The sequence below is a fragment of the Pteronotus mesoamericanus genome, unplaced genomic scaffold (genome assembly GCF_021234165.1).
Source record: "Pteronotus mesoamericanus isolate MK-2021 breed Mesoamerican mustached bat unplaced genomic scaffold, CSHL_Meso_final scaffold_85, whole genome shotgun sequence".
Taxonomy (NCBI): domain Eukaryota; kingdom Metazoa; phylum Chordata; class Mammalia; order Chiroptera; family Mormoopidae; genus Pteronotus; species Pteronotus mesoamericanus.
In genome coordinates this window covers 28,446,238-28,469,007 of record NW_026555329.1, presented here as the reverse complement: position 1 = coordinate 28,469,007, position 22,770 = coordinate 28,446,238, and the positions used below count along the sequence as shown (strand labels likewise).

The window sequence follows — 22,770 nt, the reverse complement described above, 5'->3', positions numbered from 1 at the left end:
CCTTCCTTTATTTTTCTCTTTCAAAAAGCATCATTAAAAAACTGCGAGGGTATGGAAAGCAATATCAGTGTTAATTAGTTAAAATGAGGTAGCAATATCCAGAAGTATAGCTGGCATTGGTGAATATGGACATGCCAAACCATATATTGTGGTCATTACTCTTTAAAAAGCTATTAATGAAGTTAGTCATACCTAATAAAAAAAACTCTATGTTTGTCCAGTAGCTTTTAAGAAGCATGAGCAAAATTCATACTTAACAGATTTTTAAGAATATGACATTTGAGTAGAAAAAGAGTTGCTATTATCTAATACTTAAACCTGTCACACCCCTTTAATGGAAAAACACAGAAATAATACACAGGAAGAACAGACAACCCCAAATATGGCAATTGAAATTATTGTAATGAAAACCTAAAGTTGATAAAATGTCAAAAATTAAATATAACCCAATGGCTAGCTTATATCTTACAATTATTCTGCAGTACTGTTAATAATTTACAAAATCGAGTATGCTATCCAAAGGAAATAAAGGGGTGGTTTTATAGGCATCATTGAGCATAATCCAGTTGCTAGCAAGTGACCTGATGTGTTTTTTCTGCCCAATTTAACATCACCATAGGCTTTCTCACTATCCTCCTTAACAAATTGCAGGTCATAAAGCAGGAGATGAATCTATTTATCCAGAAAATTAGTTGCAACACTGCTTGTCCTTCTTGAAACTATTGACTCACTTTTAAAATTTCCATGATCATTGAAGAAATTGAGTCACATCTTCATGAAACGAAACTTCCATTTGAAAATAAAGAGTAGAGACACTGTCTTCTATTTGGTATTTTAAATGGATGTACTGTGTTTTGTGTGAAATGTATTATATTTAATAGTCAATTCCTAAGATAGTTGTAACATTTTTTAAACAGAAGGAAATGTTTTACAGTACTAGATATAATGTAATTAAAACTACTAATGAAACCCAGCAGAGAATAAATAACAAATCATTACAGGAGAGAGTATCCCAGACTCACTTCCATCCGGGAAATCCTCAGATTTTCTTGCCAACATTTCATAATTTTTAGATTATAAAAACAGGTGAACACATACTTATGAAGTGTAGGATAGCAGTATCAGGTCTATAATATCTGTACTCTGAGTTTCTGTAAATATCTTGGAGATTATCCATCTATTTTAACATGTATGTGTGGAAAGGATATACATTGAGTTTTACTGGCATAGTATTTTTAATGTCTTTACAAGGGGTAATGCATGTCAGAGATAAGATTAGCCTAATGATCCTCATATTAAACAATTTTATATTTGCAAGTTCTCACTGCAGTGAGTACAGGGCTCCCTACTTCCTTCTTTTTTTTCACCTACAGGGTTATTTAATAATTAATTATTAATTCAACTCAATAGCAAGTCTTTTTTTAAAAATATAGTTACCACCTATATTGGATAGAATGGTCAGATAATATTTATGGGGAAAAGATAGATTTGTTAGAAGTTAAAATTATATTTGTTTTGTACATGTCACAGCATTTAGAAGTCATTTGTTTTCAAGTGTCATGCCAAAGGATTAATTCAATGTGAATAGAAAGACTATTAACATGCTGTCCGTAACCTATGAATTCATGGAGTTTAATGACATCATTTGGTATTACTGTTTTTCTGTTTTCCCTTCATATTTAGCCAAACTAAATGTTTTCTCTAGTACATAATACTACTGAAAGAGTAAAATTACCTTTAAAGTCAAGTTCTCCAAACACATATAATCCAGTGCATAATTTTATTAGCCTCTAAAATGTATTTTGATTATATATTCAAATTAAATTATAAACTTATATTCTGAAATATCTACCACTGTTCATATTAAAAGACAGAGAGATGAAAATAATTATTGAGTAAATTGTATTACAATAACAAAAATGTTATAAATGAAAATTTACAACAAATAATCTAAGAAATATTTTTATAGAAAATATGTGATTGCTCAAAACATGAAGGCAATGAAAACATCTTTAATTTTCATTTTACTAGCTTGCTGTAAAACCATTCTTTTCTCTTTGTTTGAACAACTGTTAATAAATCTGTAAAATTTGATGGGTCATAAATATATTTACTTAATAGAGACACAAAATTAAGAAAATGCAGAATACTGATTTTAATGTGTAATGAAAGTACCTGCTTAGTGGAAAGCTCCATTGCTGAAATAGTAGTTGGTTCCTATAGAATAAAAAGAAAATGTAAACCTTTGGTCAATTACAAGGTCATTAATTAATTAACATAGAACAGAAACATAAGTTGTCAGAGAGGAAACATCAGTGCTGGTAAGAAGCAATATAATTTGGAAATAAGATGCATGAAAGAAATTACATAGATAGTATTAAATGTTTTGAACAGACAATAAGAGTATGTTAATGCCCTCCAGGCAAAGACCATTAGGAACACACCTGTAGCTGACCAGGTTGGATTTATTATTCGTTGCAATAAGGGAGACCATGGTAATGCTCTGTGAGTGTTGGAAAAGACTTACATCTTTTGGGCTTGTGTTAGGTGATCTGATAGAGGGTTCAAGAAAGTGAGGCTTTGCTCTGCATCAGAAGCTATCAAAAAGCAGAGGTAATTCTATAATTAAAGCATGGAAAAAAGTAGCCATCCCTCATATAGGTAGGATAGGGGGATTTGGTCATTTTTTAGGGTTTGGACAATGTTTATATTCTTGCCTGTGTTCTGACATAACTGCAGAATGGCCTTGCATTTCTCTTGATTCATCATGGTCGCAGAGCAGCCCTCTCTGATGCTGGCAACCTGTGAAAATGTGTATGTTCATCTGGCGAACACCATGGCCTAGCTGAGGGGTAGGCCAACTCCTAATAACACCAATGATGAGCTGGTAGCATTAGGCTAGATTCTAGCTTCTGAGGACAGTGTGGGCTCAGATGGGACAAAAACACTGTTATGTGTTCTTCCGAAGCCTCTCATGAACACATATAATTAGCATTAATAAATACTGTTCTTTGATGAACTTAGACCACCAAAATGCTATTCACTTGAACTCATTATCTTATTCCTTTTAGTTTTACTGTCATTGAACTATACTCCATATCTTTCATCAATGACAAACAACACTAAAAAGGGGATTGCTTAGGAGTTTCAGAGGTGGCTAATGAGAATGAGCCTTAGGTAAGAAAAATAATCTTTAAAAAATCTTAAAAATAAGGCCTTACTTCGTAGGTGTCTGAATCTGAGCCCTAAACGAAGTGTGAAGAGCTGGACTCTTGTGCCAAACTGTATGGATTCAAATGGTAACTCAAACCCAACCAGAGGTGTGATATTAGGTGAGCTACATAACCTCTGTGTGATTCAGATATCTCATCTGAATAATAAGTGTGATGGTATCATCCTCATAGGAAGGTCAAGGAGATTGAGTTAATAAATGTAAAGCACTTTTACAAATGTGCTTGTTTTCTCTCTCTCAAGCTTGTTTTCTTGCTTTCATTTCCCTCTTTAGTGTTTATCACTATCTGGAAATACATACACATACACACACAAATGCATATATATATATATATATATATATATATAATTTATATATAATTTATCTTGTGTCTTATGAGCTCCCCAATCAATATCCCAGAGCAGAGTCTGAAGTAAACTCTAAGCATAAATAAGAAAATAAGCATAAATAAGACACTAAGCATAAATAAGGAACTAAGATTTGAGAGGAAGGAGGAAAAGTCAATGAAAGTATGTGTCATAAGTCACCACTGAGAGAAAAATCTGAGAATAGTGGCAATAACTGCCAAAACTGTCCACTGAGGTTTGTACCAGGAAAAGTATTCATTCACTCCATTACTCAGTGGATGCCCACTGGGATGTTGAAGCTCCCATAGTCCCAGTTGTGACTCATTTGCCCTTTTGCCTGTGGTCAGAAAGTGAAAGACACACAGTGGGGATTAGAGGTAGGCTAATAGGATGTGAGGAGGGGGCAAATTTAAGACAGGAATTTTTGTTTTTTTCACTGCCATATCCCTAGCACCTGGGGTTGTTTCTGGCATTTAGAAGTTCTCCATCAACATTTGTTGAATGAATGAGTGAAACAGTAAATCAATGAATTTACCCTACCATTTTTCCCCTTTCTCTCCTATTTCTTCTACTTTGCCCAGGGTCGTATGTTCCCTCCCCTGAATTTGTATATGAGAAAAGGCAGTTATATTTTAAAAGTTCTTAATTCTTCAAGATTAGCTGGAATTTCTTTGAAAATAATGTCAACATTCTATACTCACTGTTTGTACTTGTTCATATCCCATTTAGTGCCACTCATCCCTCAGCCCCCGAGTCTGGCCCTTACTGCAGACAGGTTGCCTACCATTATCAGAGGCAGAAATCACCAAAGGACTGTATTGCTGAATGGACAATTGTAAGTCTATATTATTATTTTTGGACTTCTTTTTTGTACGGCACTATTGACCACTTACTTTTTGACTGCTTCTTGTATTAAATTTCCTTATTCCTTGGAACTCCTCATTGACTCTTTATCCTTAGCATTATTTAGAGTCTCCTTAGCCTCTAGCTCTTCCTCACGTGTTAGCTTTCCCTTGCAGAATCTTATCTGCTCTCCTTTGGATGCTTCATTCTTTTTCTGGAGAGCTCATAGCTCTTGCGGTTTAAATTACCCCACTGTGGGCTACAGAATTGCCAATTTCCACTTCAAATCATGAGCTGACCACAAGATTTTCTTAAGAAATTTAAGATAATCTGCTTGAGACAAATGAGAAAATAATGTAGCATGCAATTTAATTTAATTGGGATAATATAAAGATATTCCATAGTTACCCATTTTCAAAGGTTAAATGAATAATATTTAAAAATTTTCTACAGGGATTATAAATCATAAAGACAACTATGATAAGAGGAATGTCTACCGATTTTCTCTATGCAGAGATATAATATTTAGAATTTAGTAGCATCAAATTACAAAAATCAGGGGACAATTCTTTAATGATTTTTACCTTCAAAGACAAAGATCACTATTTTATTTAGTTTTCTATAATATTGGAATCAATGAACCCAAACAGAGAATTGAGAAGAGTTAGGAAAATTTTCCACAGCAACTTCTTCCATTCCAAAAGTTTTACATGAGAAATGATTATGTGATTATGTAAGTAGCTACCTTCAAGCAGACTTTCATAAAATGTATTTTATAGTCAAGGTGCAAGAAAAGTGCTTCTTAGAGAATTATTAACAGCTTGATATAACTGAAGTGAGAGTTAGAAGTATCTAAGTTCTTTTAAAAACTTAAGTGAAACTATATGAAAGTGAAACTTATTAATATTCATACATTTCACATTCATTTAATTAAACATCTACAAGGTAGATGAAAATGAATTCATTACTTCATCCATTGTAACAAAACTAACTCCAATCCACACCAAACTCACATTATGTCACATTATGATTTCAACATTCTTAAATTAAGATCTTAGAATCCCTTAATTAAAAGAACCTTACTTAGTTTTTAAACTAGAAAATTAATTACAGTTTGGAATAAAAAGTATACTATATACTGCCTGTGGTTGAATTAATAGATAGTATATTAAGATGACATCCATTTAAAGAAGCTATGCATTTTTCTGAGAAATAACTTGTGGTAGATATAATTTCCATTTAAAGCAAATATAGCTTTATAAGCATTTTTCATTCAAACAGATTCATTGCAAATACAATTGGTATTCAAGTAATTAGGATATTTTCAAGATTGTCTATGATTCTAATTTACTATACTTTTTTCAATATTTTAATCTAATCCTTTTTAAACTTTTGCACTTGCATAGCTTTTCAGCCTGCTGACCCCAAGGCAACCTGACATAGCTCCCTGGGTGCTCGGCACAGGGGCAGTGCTTCAGACGGAATTAATAGTCTAGGTTCGGAAAAGCATCAATTTCATTTTATATTTGAATGAAAATTTAACTCTTTCATTTATTTGCTCTGCTGTTCATGGAATATTGCATAAATTTGGTTTAAAATGCATGTGTTATTGATATAACCGCCTTGCAGTCAATAGGACTATAAATAAAACCCATTGTGCTAAATGTACTGCAACTTGACATAATACTCCACTGTCTCAAAAGTAAAATGTTCTTCAAACTGGAGAGGAAATCCCACACAGGGGAAAGTAAAAATCAACACATGTCTGGCCTTTATACCTTTTCAATATTTTTAACAAGATATATATGTAGAATTTTCAAACATTTTAAAAGAGACTTTTATTTGAAGTAACTAGTTAACAATAGCTACCATTTACTAGTAATTTTAATTAAAAAACATTAAAAAGTAATGAACTGAAGAAGTTGAGGCTCAACTAACTCTAACCAACGTGTCCAGGACCACATAGTAAATATGATTTAAATATCAATTTATGATTACAATAATATTTGAATTAAGTTTGTCTTAGTATTTTAATAGCATTTTGAGGATATAATGAATATCAAGGTAATTTCTAGACTTCTATAACAACGGTGATTTTATTTCACTTATTACCTATTAAAATTTGACTCTAAAGTGGAAATTTTTATTACAGAGGATTTTTTTTTCTATATTCTGATTGGGATTTGATTACACTCAAATAAATGTATCTTGGATATAACTGAAACTACTGGAATGTTCTGTGAATAGCCAGGGTGTTTACCTAAAACCAACCTCAAGATGGTAATGGACAAAGTACTGGCTCTAATTCAGGGTTTTACAGAAGATTTAGTTAATCAGTCCAGCAAGGGCACATAATGAACATGGTCTCCTGGAGATAATATGATAAAATTAACTGGTTGGTTGGCATTAAATGCCTTTCTTTTTAAAATCCAAAATGTATAAGATACTTCTATTGATCCTAAATTTCTTCCTTGTCTTTTTACTTTGTCACACTACTGTAAAACTAAGTTAACACTTCTGAAATTTTATGTTAAATGGAATAATTTGCAAGGCTCAAATAGAAATATGAAGACTAACATTTCTCTGTTTTTTTCACTGTATAAAGCAACTGCTTTAATGTGTTGTGTTTTTTACTCTCATTGCAAGATTAAACAAAGTTTGACAGTGAAATATTCCAATTGCTAGACCACAATATATGTATGAACTTTGCCTGATAGAACAGAATGTTGAAAGTAAATATTTCTCTAAACTCTGCCCAAATATGTTTTGTCTACTTGAGGACCAAAGAAATATTAATGACAATAAAGCATAGCAGAGCATATAGGAGCAAACTGGAACTTTTATCTATGGAAAGAGATGTGTTCTAAGTTGCAATCAATCTTTTTTATAAAATCATAAACTCATAAACAATATTTTTATGCCAGTACAGTATTAATTACTTATATTTAATTGTTAGAGACTGATAAAGGAACTTTCTAGTGATATTTTAAAAATTACACAAATGCCATTTACTATTAATCATAGGTGTAATTCTGTTATATTTCGCTAGAAACTGCAACATACTAAACAAAATCTAATAGGTATTAAATATTTGTGCTTGCAACCTCTCAAGATGTTGTTAGAAGCAATTTAAGATCAGCATAAATTAATATTTTATTAAACTAAAATTTTTATTAATGTACTAAAGAATGTAGCTAAGATGAAAAATGTAAACTTAAAATTCCAGAGGTACAGGGAATGAAAATTAGCTAGAATATAGTATTACTGCAAAATTATGCATGTCCTGATTCATAAAATCCAAGAACATAAATAATAAAAAATCTTAATTTTAAAATGGCATAACAAGATAGAATTTAATTGTAGTAAGAGAAAATAAATTAAGTCCTTAGAACTATGAGAGAAAACACATATGACTATGTAAGCTATATAATGTCCAGTACTATGTTTATTGCATTCAACTCTGAACCATCAGAACTTAGCATTATGCCAGAATCATGGTAAGTATAATATATTTGTTTACACTGAATTAATAAATAAATCTTTAAAATATAATATATAACAACTGAATAGAAATATGAAATGAACCATGACAAATCTGTACATAAAAATTCTAAAAATAATTAAGAAATTCTTCAGTTAGCATAATATTTCAGTATCTCCTGTAACTTCATATGTACAATTGGTGGCAACAGTAATTTTCAATATATTGAATTGGTATTTTTTTTCTACTAGAGAGTAGTATGGGATATAATCACCACTGTAACCTGCTGCTGTTCCCAGTTTCTCTTCCTCATATCTTTGCACCTTGCTTTAACATGGTCTTCCTGAGGAAGACTATCTTTACTTTCTCATATTTCATTTTTTCATCAATACTGACTCCTTCACTTATTTAATAAATGTTGGTTGAAAACATATTTTACGTGCTGAAAGACACAACAATGGACACAAGACAGCAATTTATTTATTTACCCTTCAGTGCCCATAATTGCTTGCTAAGTCTAGATGGATTCAATATTGCTAACATAGTCCATTTGGGTAATTGTATTTTTTAATATGTAGGTCAAAATGTCAGTGTGTAAATACTAAAATGAGAATTAGTGAACAATAGTGATTAGTCATCACTTTATACCAGACATAAATTTAATAAAGTCTAATTGCCTGATTTAAAAAATCATAATATAATTATGACAATTTTATTATTTTGAAAGCATATCTACAATTAGTAGAAAATGCTACTGGATGTATGCCTTAATTCTGTGTAGCCGAATTGAAACAATAACATTACATTAGCAATAAAGCTTTGAGCACTGTACCTAGAGCACCCTGGCTACTTTACATATAGTATATTCCATTCTTTTAGCCTCCTTGTGAATTAGGTATTACTATCATTGTTTTACTGATGGGAAATCTCAAAGGGATCCCATAAGTATTCCTAACAGAGGGGCCATGTAGATAGGACTGAAGAGCCTGAATTATTTTCACTAGAACATTGCTGAATGCTTATTACAAGATTGCTTTGTCATGATTTATCAGTTACTGTTTCATTGTTAATCCTAATGTTAATTGAATGAATATATACCAGGAGCTTACATATTGTACTTCATCTTTTCTTCAAAATAGTACCGAATAGTGAACAAGAGCCCAGTTTGGTTAATAAACTGGTTTAGAAATATGAGGCTAACAAAAGTCTTGGGAAAACTTTGTTACAATTAAAATAGTTAATCAACTGAAAATTTCTATACAGATGTTTCATTTTATAAGTAAAGTAACTGAGACACCTGCAGACTAAATGAGATAATTTTGAGTTGTAAGACTACATCGAATGTTTTCTCATTCTGTTCACAAGTCTTCTAATCCCAGTTTACTTTGCAGTCTTATATGATTGCTCTTGTATTTTATCAGCAAATTGAAATAACACATTCCATGGGCATCTATGTCCCTGTCATATCATAAATAGTTTCTACCGAGATGTGCTTCAAACTTGTCCTATTAGCTAGCTTTCCAGAAGGAATAGACATTGTGGTTTATGTTATATTATTTCAGCTGAACTCTCACATGTCAACCCATATCCTCCAGCTTCTACCCCTAATCCTGTATAAATTTACCTGGGCCTTCTGTGATTCAGGACAAAGGGAAAAATAGCTGTACATTTCTTAATGATGTAGACTAGGAATCCACAAAAAAAATTGCTACCAGTGATTCAAAATCTCAAACTTTTTCTTCTGAAATAATTTTTAATGAAAATAAAACAACTCTGGATAAGCTACAGAACAGCTGAATGCATTCATTCCCCTTTCATTCTCAATGTACCTCCTTTACTATATTCATGAAAGTTACCTATCATCCCAGTTATACTGTAAAGTGTGAAAGAGAAGATTTTGGAGGTGGAAGGTTCATGAAGTTTGTTCACTGAGGTAACTTACATAAATAATATAAAATGTAAATCATATATATTATCACTGAGAAAATAAAATATGAGCCAAGAATACATTTCTTTACATTTTTAGATTTAACTAGCATTGAGAACTTCAAGGTTTATTTTGACTAGTGTCTGGCTTTCTCATTGACAAGCTAATTAGAAGGGTATGCTAGACTACTTGCCCACACCAACTTTAGTGTGCAGCTGTCCTGGGGGAAAGACATGCAACTGAACTTGTTGACACTTGAAGTTAAGCAGCACTCACCCGAAAAACTGTCATTTCTTCCAGCAGAACTTCTTCTAAATCATGCCAAGTCTCTTTAGGAATTGAAACTACTTTGAGAACAGTTCCAATGTCTTTGAAAGAAAGGGGAGAGAAGAGCACAGTTTAAATAGATCTGTACAGAGTTCAGTGTTAATGAATGGAGTCAGTATTTGACCAAAAAGAACGTTTTGACCTCATTCTTCCTTTTATTTTTTTGCTACAGCATTAGTAAAATATATATTCATAATGGGTTTCATGCAACTAGATAAACTAGAAACAGCATGAAGTTAAAAGAATTGAAATTTTAGAATATAAGAAGCTTTGAAGATAATATAACACTGAAGCTGCATTGTTAAAAATATGTAATATTCACTAGGTTGGACTGTTAACTATTTTTAATCTCAGTTGTCAAGTATATCAGAAAAAAGCCCTAAAATAATACCAGTTTTGACATGACAGGCTTTTCCACTTTTGTTGTGAAATCAGGGACTACTATGAAGATTTAACATAGATGCAAAAAGCAAAGAATGTTGTCAAGCAACAGAAAAGAGAACCATAGTTAGAGCTGCAGAGCCTGACTGCTTAGCCTCTTGTCCCCTGAAAGCCTTTAGTACTTAAAGGCCCTGAAAGCCAGCTCAATGAGCATTAAGTGATGAATGATAATAAGTTGATTTCTCAAAATAAACACCTTGGATTACTTATTACAGTGCTTTTTCAAGAATTGGTTAATCAATTTTGGTTAACATATTGGTTAATCAATTTTAGAATACTAAAAATTTAAAATTCAGAAGCATACATTATAAAAACTATTAAATTGAATACATTATAAATTTCTAGCATTGTTTATTTTGTTTCATTGTTAAAAGGGACAAAATTATAAAGAAAAAATAAGGAATAAAAGAGACAAAGTGATTTAATATCAAGAGCTGTTACTTTTATTATTACTTGGGTTAAGCACTATTAGTTTTCCAGTATTTACTGGCACATTGATAACAAGAAAAATAGGGCCTTATTAAAACAAAAACTTTGACTCTTTGACATTTCTACACTAATCAGTTGATCAATTATATTTAGCTTCAACTGACTGATTTTAATCGAGTTTAACAGACTCATTATTTGAGAAGAAAATCTTGCCAGTAAATAAATAACATATCAGAAAAATAATTCAATGTATTTATATCATTGATAACCATTTTCAGAGTATCAATGTGAGATCAAAAAAAGTTGTTAGTGTATTCCTTGTAACGTTAAAAAAAATAATCTTTTAAGAGGACACTTCTCTATTTACAGGACCTTAGACTCCTCATAATACCAAAGATTAAAAGCAAATTAGGTTAAACTACTCAGTGCCTCTGATAGGTCTCCAGTATCCAAACAGAACTTTATCTGTGTTCCAGATCAAGTTTTACTGAGTAGTATTTCAAACAATTTCACACAAACTGAATCAGATTACTCAACTAGGATCAATACGTTATGATGCGCTACTTAGTAAAAAAGATAAAATTACTGTAATCAATTTACTTTGCTGACAGATGACCCTGGTCTGTGCTGACCGATAGCCATCCACATCATCAGACATTCAACATCCTCAAGAAACTGGTTCCTTTAAGGACAGCTTGTGTCCAAGTGGAATTAAAAACTCATGATTGGGTTTCCTTGGTCAAATAGCTAAAAGCAAGCTTTTGTTGCGCTGACAATGAGTGAGGAACTTCTTAGCATGTTTAGGCCAGAGGTAAATAGGCAAGTGTGACATTAGTGAATAAAATTAATTATTCTGTAGAGAGATCTAATTATAAGTTGACATTAAATGATAAACTAAACTTCATAGAAAAGAAATCCTATCACCTTATGATTTCTAAAGATATTTCTAATTGGAAGTTGATATTTGCAATTCATTGACTTTTATCAAAGACTGAGTCTCACTGGGATTCTTTTATTTGATAGAGAAACTTTCTAACTCATAAAAGTGAACTGTAATGACTTGCTCAGAACCTGACACTGTTACACCTGATAATGTAAGTATTTCACAATTTCGTTATAAAACTTTGTCTTTAAAGCACTTACTGCAAGATTGCCATTCCCCTGTAGTTAATGCAATTTTTTTTCCCTCTGTTTCTCACCAAGGGAAAATAAATGTTATTATACAAGGTTTCAGTGGAGCACTCACTCAGTTTCCCATTGATTTATGTCAGTTAACAATGCTAATGGAGACTAGGAATTTATTACCTTGGAACCTGACCCTAAGTAGCAAGTTTTAAATTTGTAACTGGTACTTTCGAAATGGTATTATTAAAGAGAGTAGTGTAAAAATAAAATAATTTGTCAAAATAGCCATGGAATTCTTTCTGAAAATATACCTACAAAAAGTGTGCTTCTAATAGTTGAATTAGTAAAAATATGTCAATAAATTTCCATAGAAATGGATCTAAAATGCATCTGATGATCACTTAGATCCATTTTGTTGTTTTTCTGATAAAGTGTTTTTTTTCCTCATTGTATGGCAAAAACACTGAACAAATTTTGTTGCCAAAATTTATTTACTAGAAAATTTTCACCCTGTGGTAATTTTAAAGTATGGACAATTTTGCATCAATTCATTCAGAAACTGTTATTGAATGTCTTGGCAATTTTAGGTTTGATTTGAACAATATATCTTTCATGTAAAAAGCCACTATCCAGAAGTGTGATTCAATTATAGACATTGATTATTCACCTAATCATTAGTTTTACTTGATTATATTTCTCAACTTTCAATTGAAACAAAAAATTGAATTTCATATATGTCACCTTGTTCAGAAGGATAACACATTATCATGGGAGAATGTTTGTTTTTAGTAACTTATTAGAGTTTAACTATACCTTGAAACTGACTATAAAAACTTCCTTTAATTCTTAGTATACTTAATCAGTTAAGCTGAATGGTCCTGAAGAAAATGGAGAGCCAAGGTTAAATAGTTACCTGTTCCAATAAACATGACATCATACTGGCCATCTTCTGCATCCACTCGATCCACTACAATTTGTGTAAACTGATAATTTACATCTGTTTTGATCATTATCGGGCGGTTATTGATAGGAAACACTGGGTTGTACATGGCTGGATGACTTCTTGCAAATGTTATAACATCATCAGGAAGGTCTTTGGTAGAGTCAAATCCACCAAAAGTTTTGCTGGGACACTAATAAGGTAAAGAGAATATCTTTTGATTAAAATGTAATGAACAAGAATATAACTTATCTAATAATATATGGCCTAAATGGTCTGTGAATCTAAACCTGTGGTTATATTTTTTAAGTTAACTGGTCAAACAAAGATAATGTTAATTAAATTAGTATGTGTAATATATACTATATATTTCCTGAACATACCTTAAGTCTCAATGGGATTTAGTTATGTCACTTACCCAAAATGGCAAATGCATGTAATGAATTCATTCTATAGCAGGATCTGATGCCTCTATTGTGACAACACCACATACTTTATTTATGTAATAGATGAAGTGTTTGTCTTAATAATGGGATATGTTAAAATTGCATTTAGTTAATCATTAGATTAGAGAAACTCAGCATAATTGTCTTAGATATATTTGCTTTTTATCCTATGGCCAATGCTAAAATACAAGTACTCTTTTTAACATAAATACAATATAAAGTATTTATTGCTTTGTTTCTGATATAATCCTGAAAGAGTACAGAAAACATACCAAAAGTACTATGTCTTAAGTGATTAAAGTTATTTTAGGGATAAGGAAAGATATTATTAAGTGTTCAGTCGGCAAGGCACAGAAACTGGCCACTCAGAATGGTCCGAGTAGACAACGGCCATAGAGATTCAGAAAGGATGCACTGTAGTATACAGGCAGAATATCATCTCTGGATGTAAATGCTCCACGTAAGGCAATAAAACAGAAATGGGAAAATTCAGATTTCAGTGTCTCTTTTCATTCCATTTAATTATGTGTAGAAGCATTCAGAGTACAAAATCTCTAGTATCTTCCTTTTTGTCTTACACTCACGTAGTTTCTGCCACTTAATGTAACAGCTTGGAGCTAAAAGGAATATAGAGAGGTTCTTACAAAAGGTTTAGAAGGAGAAATCAATTGTCTGTAATTACCTTGATATAGATCATAAATAATTCATGAGAAATAAAATAAATAAACCTCTTTTGAAATGGGAAGAGTATGTATCTATTTATGAATATACATGTATATACATATTTTAATATATATGCATGTAACAGTTAAAGTGTTTAAAGAATTACTTTTTATGTAAATTATAAAATTATTTATGTTATAGGAATGTCAAAAAGCTATAAAAATTCTTAGAAAAACAATAAACATTTTTATGACATTTACTTTTCTTTTGTTTTTCTGCTGTTAAATATAGCTTGCAAAAATTTAGAAATGTGTGATTAAAAGTTAAAGTAAGGAATTTATTTATTTTTATTTTATCCTATATTTGTGTCATTCTCTTGCCTTTCTGGCTTTTTAATTTTGCATCTAGTACTACTTAGCTGTAGGTTTTCTTTAAAAACAAATACCATCTACTGACACGTTGTTTGAAGGTCACAATATATTTTTCTCCAGTAATTGGTGAAATAAATTCTCAACTGCCATCTTTTAGGATTAATGAACTCATCCATGTTGCTGACTTAGTTTCCCATGTTATAATAACTCTTTATGAATACTGGTGAGAGCACAGCTTCTATATCCGAACTGCTTGGATTGAATCCTGGCTTTTATCCTTGCCCTAGTGTCCTCATTTGTGAAATGGGAACAATGATTGGGTTATTGATTATAATATATATCAATAAGTATAAATCTCATACAATAGGGTCTGGCACAAAAATATTTCTAATTATTAATTTTTTTATTCTCACCTGAAATATGTTTATTGATTTGAGAGAGAAGGAGAGGGAGAGAGAGAAAGAGAGAGAGAGTGAGAGAGACATCAATGTGAGAAATGTTGATCGGTTGCCTCCCACACAGACTCCAACTGGAGATCCATCCCCCAACGCTTTGGTGTACAGGATGACGCTCCAACCAACTGAGCAACCTGGCCAGGGACTGAAGTCTTTTCTGTTTTTCTTCCTACTTTAAATTAAAGAATCAAATATGGTTTGATTTTGAGTTTTGTCCAATTTTATTTGTTTATTCGTTTAAGCCTGAGTACGCCCAGGGTTGCTGGAGGGAAAAGGAGAGGCTGGTGATGGTAAACAGCATCTGGTAAAATAATAGGCCCTGCTCACTCTATGTGATTTTTTCATATATCTTCTTTACCTACAATATCAATTAAAAAGGCTGTTTTTCTCTTATCTAATGTGTACCCTTTGAGCCTTTGCTATGATCAGAGAGAACACGGCCAGAGGTACATTAATTGTTTCAACTCTCCATAAAGGCCATTTTCACTATTTGCCAATCAGAAAAAGCCTACCCACTCAGTTTCTATTTCTCAAAAATTATGGGAATTAGTAACTGGATGTAAACATCAATATTTGTAAAGAACATGGCTTTATACTTGGTATTCCATGGTATCACAGAAAACCCTTGCCTGGCTTTCATTTATAGTCTTGGAATTTTTAACATTATCTGTATTTAATATCTGTGTATAGCTGCTATTTTTTTAATATCTAGCAGAAATTTATTCATTTTATGTTTTAAGCACCTAGGCCACTTACAGTTCCTGGTCGTGGGTAGGGGACTCTTCCTTGATAAGGCACCCACTGATAGTTGGGACCATCCCTGTGAGCATATGGACCAAGGAACACCCTTCTCACATCACTCATGCTATACATGCACACAGCTGACCCCTTGAAGATGTTACTAAAAAAAGAGAGAAAACAAAAAGATATTTTCATCTTTATACAATGGCAGAAGAATGGTTGATGCTGACTTCTTAAATTTCAGATATCAATTATGAAAATGAACATAAACTCTTAGCAATCTCAAATAGTGTTGGAGACATTTTTGGTCTTTTTCCCCCTTTTTTATTGAATTTATTGGGGTGACTTTAGCTAATAAAGTTACACAGGTTTCAGGTACACAATTTTATAATACATCATCTGTATATTGTTATGTGTTTACCACCCCAACTCAAGGCCCCTTCCATTATCAATTATCCCCCCTTTACCTTCTTTTACCTCCCCTCACCACCCCCTCCTCCTGGCAATCGCTCTACTGCTGTCTCTATACATTTTAATAAGTCACAAGAGAACAAATTATGATTGTCAAAAATAGAAGGCATAGATGAATCCATCTTTATTACTGATATAATATATATATTTATATCATATATAAACTATGATAGGAAAAACATATGATCTAAAAACTAATATTTAATTTTAATATCAATTAGAAAAATAAAAAACTATAATCTTTGGAGATATGTTAAGCCTCAAGCACCATAAATCAAACTAGGGAATTTTTAAACAAGAATGCTTAAGAACTCATTCTATAAGCTGAAGCTGGTGCATGAAATGGATAGTCAATGTCATGTGATGTGTTACATTACATTATTTTTAACTCCCAAACAGCCATAAATATTAGAACAACTGATTTTTGTGAAGGCATTTAAAAAAATCACCTTTTCCCAATACAGAAAATCATTTTTAGTTAGTAGCTATGGTGGAGTATTATAGCAATTATCTCCATACTTTTTGCTAGACAAAAATCAGGTAATTGAAGCAAACTAGACTTTTGTCATGAGCTGACACAATTTTTCTTTTTATTTTGCTTACATAAATACAGTTTAAAGGTTGTATTTATACAATGATATAAAATAGTTTTGCGCATTTAAAATATGGAATGCTTTTCTCTTAACCAATCTTTCTCATAGAAAATTACATATAAATCAGACCAAATTGAAACACGTGTTTATAGTTTATAAGAGTTTATTATTGGAAATTGATGCATATAGATAATGTTCAGAAGAGTGCAAGCTTCATGAGGGAAGAAATTATGTTTGGCTTCTTTTCTGTAACTTTAGGTACACATTGCACGACACCTGACCCATAGTCAATCTCAGTAAACAGCTGCAAAATTTACGAACGATATTTTCATAACAGAATAGCAAATTAACACACATTTGATACATCATAGTTTTTAATGTTTATATATCCCTTTTCCATTGTTATATATGTTACTCATCTCTTGATGACATGAATCATCATTGAAAGATTTGATAATGATTTACAGCAGTTAAGACTCACATACAAACATCCAGCTCACTGAAGCAGACCAGTAAAATTACCTTACCCATTAACCTAGTGATTTTCAAGGTGTGTTCCCTAGGCCAACAGCATGGGCATCACCTGGGAATTTGGTACAAATGCTCATTCTTAGGTCTTACCCCATTCCTGCTCAATCAGAAACTGGCGGAGGTGGGGGGACAGGGCCTAGCAGTCGGTATTTTAACGGGTTCACTAGGTGATTCACTGAATGCTTGAGTCAGAGAATCACTGTCACAGGCATTGAGGAAGCAGAGAAACAGGTTAAAGTCTGATTTGGACCTCTCCCAGTCTTTAGTTGCCATTCTGTTTTTATACTAAAGGGGGAAAATGTTTAGGTACGTAAATAGTTTTAGTAATATGTGTTTCTATTAGTTCAAAATAACCTATTAATTTGTAAGGCTTTAATATTTACAGAATAAATCAGTGTTGGACTTTGCAGTTAATCTTTCTGTTTATGCTATCACAGTTCCTTCCGTGGTTTACCTGATTTTTTATTTTAAATTATTTTTTTAAACACTTTATCCATATAGAAGTACATATCCCTATTTCTGTGTATGTATATATATGTTTCCTTTATCACTTCCAGGTAATGTAAACTGTATACTGAATGTAATAGAAGATCAGTGCTTCTTGATTTATAGCAAGAGCCTGGGGAGACATGCAGAATGGAGGAAAGGGAGGGGCAAAAAGGGGAGGAGGGAAACGGAGGAGAGAAGGAGGGGCGGGGCCGGAGAGGGAGGGGAGAAGAGGGGCTTGGAGGAAGTGGAGAAGAGATAGGAGCAGGGAAGGAAAACATTTTTTTCCGTCTTAGTTTATATCACTATAAACCTATCAAAACTCAGATTTCCGTTTTTATAATTCTCTACCAATTTTTCAAATCAAAGCTATACATAGGGTATTACATACAGTTTTCACCATTTTATAATGATAATATTTTTGCTAAAATTTATTTAAAAAACTATTTAGGTCATAACTTATTTCTGCTACCAAAGAATGCACAATGCCTCAAAGAATAAGCCAACATTGTTTCCTCAAAAATGTATTTTTATAAATTATGGATGCTTGGACAGGAAGTTTTATGATAATAAGAGTTAAATGCTGTTTACCTGGAAGTTGTAAAGACTCCGTAAACAATTGGATTTTTAGGATCTTTAGAATTCATTAGGAATATATCCTCTGTTTGAAAACAAAATTGAGAAAAGTTGAATTTTTGATGATTATGGCAAAATCCGAACAAATATTCTCTGTAAAACATAATCAGCTATACTTACGCAATTCATCAAAATGAGTGTCAATGCCGTTTGGACCTGGCACTGAGCAAATCAGACGAGCTTTGAGGAAAGTCGTCCATTTATTCACCAGACTTCTGTGCCCCCCGAAGTCATTCTGAAAGGAGAGAATGCTGGTTTTAGGAACTGCGCATATAAAAGACAATCTCCAGTATTTTTGTTATCTTGATGTAGACACAAAATACAATTCCTCATATTTCCAAATGAAGAATAATTTCAAATGACAAGATACAAGTACCTATGTTTTTAAGTCATATCGTTGATCAAATCTATTCACTCAAACCTTACTCAAGGAATGACTTATAATACATTTGCCTTAGCATTAAAAAGTCACTTTTTCCACTCTCTTACCACTCTTCAATGAACAATTTTGACTGTGGCATTTGTTTTGGTTTGCTTTAAATATCTCTCTCCTGCATTATATATCTTGAGATCTTACTTATTTATCTAAATTGATTCACAGTACAAGTACTGAATACACTGGCACATAGTAGGCACTTAAGTATGTACTGAATGAAAGAATAAACACATGCTTTATAACTCATGTTGAAAATACATCTCTTTGAAAAAATATTTGCATAAAACTTAATAAAGGAAACTCATTCTAGTGAAACATTTTGAAAATCCCTTTAAAATATAATACTGATTTATATTTTATGTGATTTTATATACTATAAAGATGTTTTTAACTTTTGAAGCAGTGCTTTTAAATACATATTTTGTGAATTCTCATACATTTCACATAGTATTTTTATACTTCCAGATTGTTAAAACTTTTAATTTTCAAGTAATTTAATATACTAGAGATAAATAATTAAATCATGATTGGCGTAACAAAAAGATTAACCCACCTTCTAACAGATTATTCAAATTTCATGATTTTTTTTAAAAGAAAGAATTCAGTTCTAAGACAATTACTGGTTCTGGCTTTGCCACTCTCTTGAGATGAAAGCTGCTTTAATATATGAAGAATGGTTGACTTTGTTTATACTGCACACATATTGTATTATACATAGGTAGAGGAAAAAATAGTACTGTTATCAGATCTTCACACTAAAAACTAATCTATAAGTATTGACAATTCTTGTTCCATATATCTTACATTATAAAGCAATATTACATTCGATTTTGTGCTACACAGTAAATGAATTACTTAAAGTTCAGAGCCTCATAATTATGTATGAATGTATATATACATGAGATGTTATAGTAATCAATTTATAAGAACAAACTCTAATAATTTTCTCTTATATTAATACTTTAGTTATCCTAACAGCAAATGTTCATTCAAAACTTAAATATTGTAGAAAAATGTGCTAGGTCTAAGAATATAAAAAAGTTATTCTCCTAGTATGTATTTCTTCAGAATTTCAAACTAAAATCATTTAATGTAATGTAATTTTGAAGTAATACCTCACAACCTCAACCTGCTTGTTTGACTATGAAGAGTTACTTATAAACTATAATACGTATTCAATCATTTTTTACCATTTAAATATATATAGTGATCAGTCAAGTATTTTAGCCAGATTTTTTCATTGTATATGCACATAGGTGGAAAAGAAAAAGAAATAATACTATGATCAAACAGTACCCTCTTCAATTTTTTTCTGTACCTCACCTTGCATATCTGACCTATTCTAGCATGAGTGGCTTTTCCAGTGTGTTCTCCATCTATCGCATTTTCACGGAAGAAAAAATATACTTTGTCATCTTCCGGGTTGTCACTCTCTGGGATGAGGTGAGCACTAATGAACCTTGGATCTAGGAGACAAATTATAGGACATATGTTAATTCACAGCTGGAAAATAATATCATTCATTACAGTCCACTTTCACTTTCCTTAACTCCTGTTTGACATATTTCAAGAACTAATCTTTTCTTGGTTCACGTTCTTCAGTATATGTGAACCATTTTTTAATGCATTTTAAACAAATTTTATGCAAATTTCCTTGTCTCATGAAAACATTGATTAATTTTTTTCTCAGAGAGTTAGGAGTAGGTGCAGAAATCGGCAGTGTGACCACATAGTGCTAATGCATTACTGGGTATTAAAATATTTTGCAAACTTTAAGTGCTATCAAATATTACTTATTGCCATTGCCACTGTTATTCTTCCTTTCAAACGTAAAATAGTTTAAATGAAACTACCAAATAGTCTATTCCAATTTCCAGCAAAAACTGGGGGGGGAGAGATAAGATCTACATAAACTATCAAAAAAAACAAACTCCCCTCCTGTCATTCCCCATCTTAGTAAATAGCAACACCACTTACTACCTACTCAAGCCAGAAACCATGGAGCCACCCTTGAGTCCTCTCTGTCTCTCACATCCCAAATTCTGTCAGTACATCCCTCTTCATCACCATTACCTCCCACATCCTTTAAGACCAGCCTCTCCCAGACAACCGTTGCTAGTAATAGACACCTAATAGCCCCCTTCATCCTATTTTACCAACCTTGGTCTACTTCTCCACACAACAGCCAGAGTGAACCTCTGACACGTCCCTCTCGGAACCCTCTTATATCTTTCCAAATGACTCACAGTGAAATATCAATTCTTTTTTTAATTAAATATTTTATTGTTGTTCTATTACAGTTGTCCCAGTTTTTCCTTCTTTGCCCTCCTCCACCCAGCCCACTCCCTCCTGCTCCCACAGTCAATCCCCACCCTGTAGTCCATGTCCATGTGTCATTCACACATGTTCCTTGACTAGTCCCTTCTCCTTCTGTTCCTTGTTTCCATGCCTCTGGTTCTGAACTATTAATTCTTATAGTGAGCAGAAGCCATTTATGATCCGGTTCCTGTTACTTCGAATGCCTTTTCTTCTACCTACCCTTCGTTCCCCATCTCACTCCTACTCAGCCGCGCCTGCGCCTTCTGGTTCTCAAACAAGTCAAGTACTGTCAGTGCTGCCTCAGGGTTTAGCTTCCTGTGTAACTCTGCCTTCATGTGTCCTAACTTTTGAGTTCCTGCTTTTACTCAGGTCTTTGTTCAAATATTACATTATCAAAAATGTCTTTGTTGACTACTCTCTTTAAAGCATTGAAATCCTTCAGGCTTTTTTAAAAAACTTATTTTTATACATTATTTTTTTCCTAACATTATTCATAACCTGCTAGGATACATCTCTCTGTCTCCTTTGTCTCTCTCTATCTATCTAACCTTCATTTGCTCATTGCTTTCTCCCTCTCCACCCCAATGGAATGTAAGTTCCATAAGAACAAGGACTTGGAATATTTAGTTTCATGTTATGATCCTACAGTTTAAACATAGTGAACATTCAGTAAATATCTGTTCCAGAAGGGGAGGAAAGAAAATAGGAAAAAATGAGACTGTCTAGATTGTGCTTAAGGTATATCAGCAAAGTTTAGACCCCTACTTTAAAAAAATACTTCTGCAAATACCTGGGTTGATATGGTTGTGGCTCATACAAACTGTATAACAATATGTACTAGCTTAATGGCTTTAATATGTAATATAATAGGAACTTGCATTTATCTCATTGAACGCACTTAGGACATTGCAGGTACTTAAATTCTTAGAGTAATCTACCTTTATTCCCATGGTGTATAGTGTAAACAATGAAATATATACATACAAGTAAGCATCATACTTAAGAGACCAGGAAAAAGTTCAGAATCCTGAAGCTAGATTTATTCGTGGTATTGAGTCCTAATCTTTACACCTGTGAAAAATCATCTTAATCATATTTTCCATGCTTGTAACCTTTCTTTAACATTTGCTCTGGGACCATGTATTTAGTATATTCTACTATCTGTCTTAGGCAAATTATATGGACTCTGTAAGTAATGTAAAACATATGAAATATTACTTATTCACATTTAGAGTTTAGTGTTCCACTGGAATAAGAGTAAGAAAATAGTAATTTAAAAGTTGAAATCACTTAGCACCTGAATTTTTAAAAGACGCATAATATAATGCATTAGTTTAACCTTAGTAATTGTTGCAAATCTTACTTGTCTTTGTAAATTTGTACTTGTTCACATCCATAAATACATTTGTGAATATGTGTGTGTGTTTGTCTCATAAGGAATGATGAGAGGAATAATTAATGTGACATGGTAAGAATTGTAATGTATGGACCAAGGATTATTACCTCACTGGTGAAGTTAGGCTCCTAGAA

General features: G+C 32.3%; 1 protein-coding gene across 1 annotated transcript in view; it reads right to left on the bottom strand.

Moving 5' to 3' along the window:
- SEMA3A (semaphorin 3A) overlaps positions 1-22,770 on the bottom strand; it is a 302,957-nt gene that overhangs the window by 18,630 nt on the left and 261,557 nt on the right. The window contains exons 8-14 of the mRNA XM_054564613.1: positions 20,245-20,387; positions 18,606-18,720; positions 18,441-18,510; positions 15,784-15,928; positions 13,066-13,285; positions 10,107-10,198; positions 2,176-2,217 (exon numbers count right to left, since the gene is read on the bottom strand). Coding sequence (XP_054420588.1) covers positions 2,176-2,217; positions 10,107-10,198; positions 13,066-13,285; positions 15,784-15,928; positions 18,441-18,510; positions 18,606-18,720; positions 20,245-20,387 — 827 coding nt within the window. The remainder of the gene's footprint in view (positions 1-2,175; positions 2,218-10,106; positions 10,199-13,065; positions 13,286-15,783; positions 15,929-18,440; positions 18,511-18,605; positions 18,721-20,244; positions 20,388-22,770) is intronic.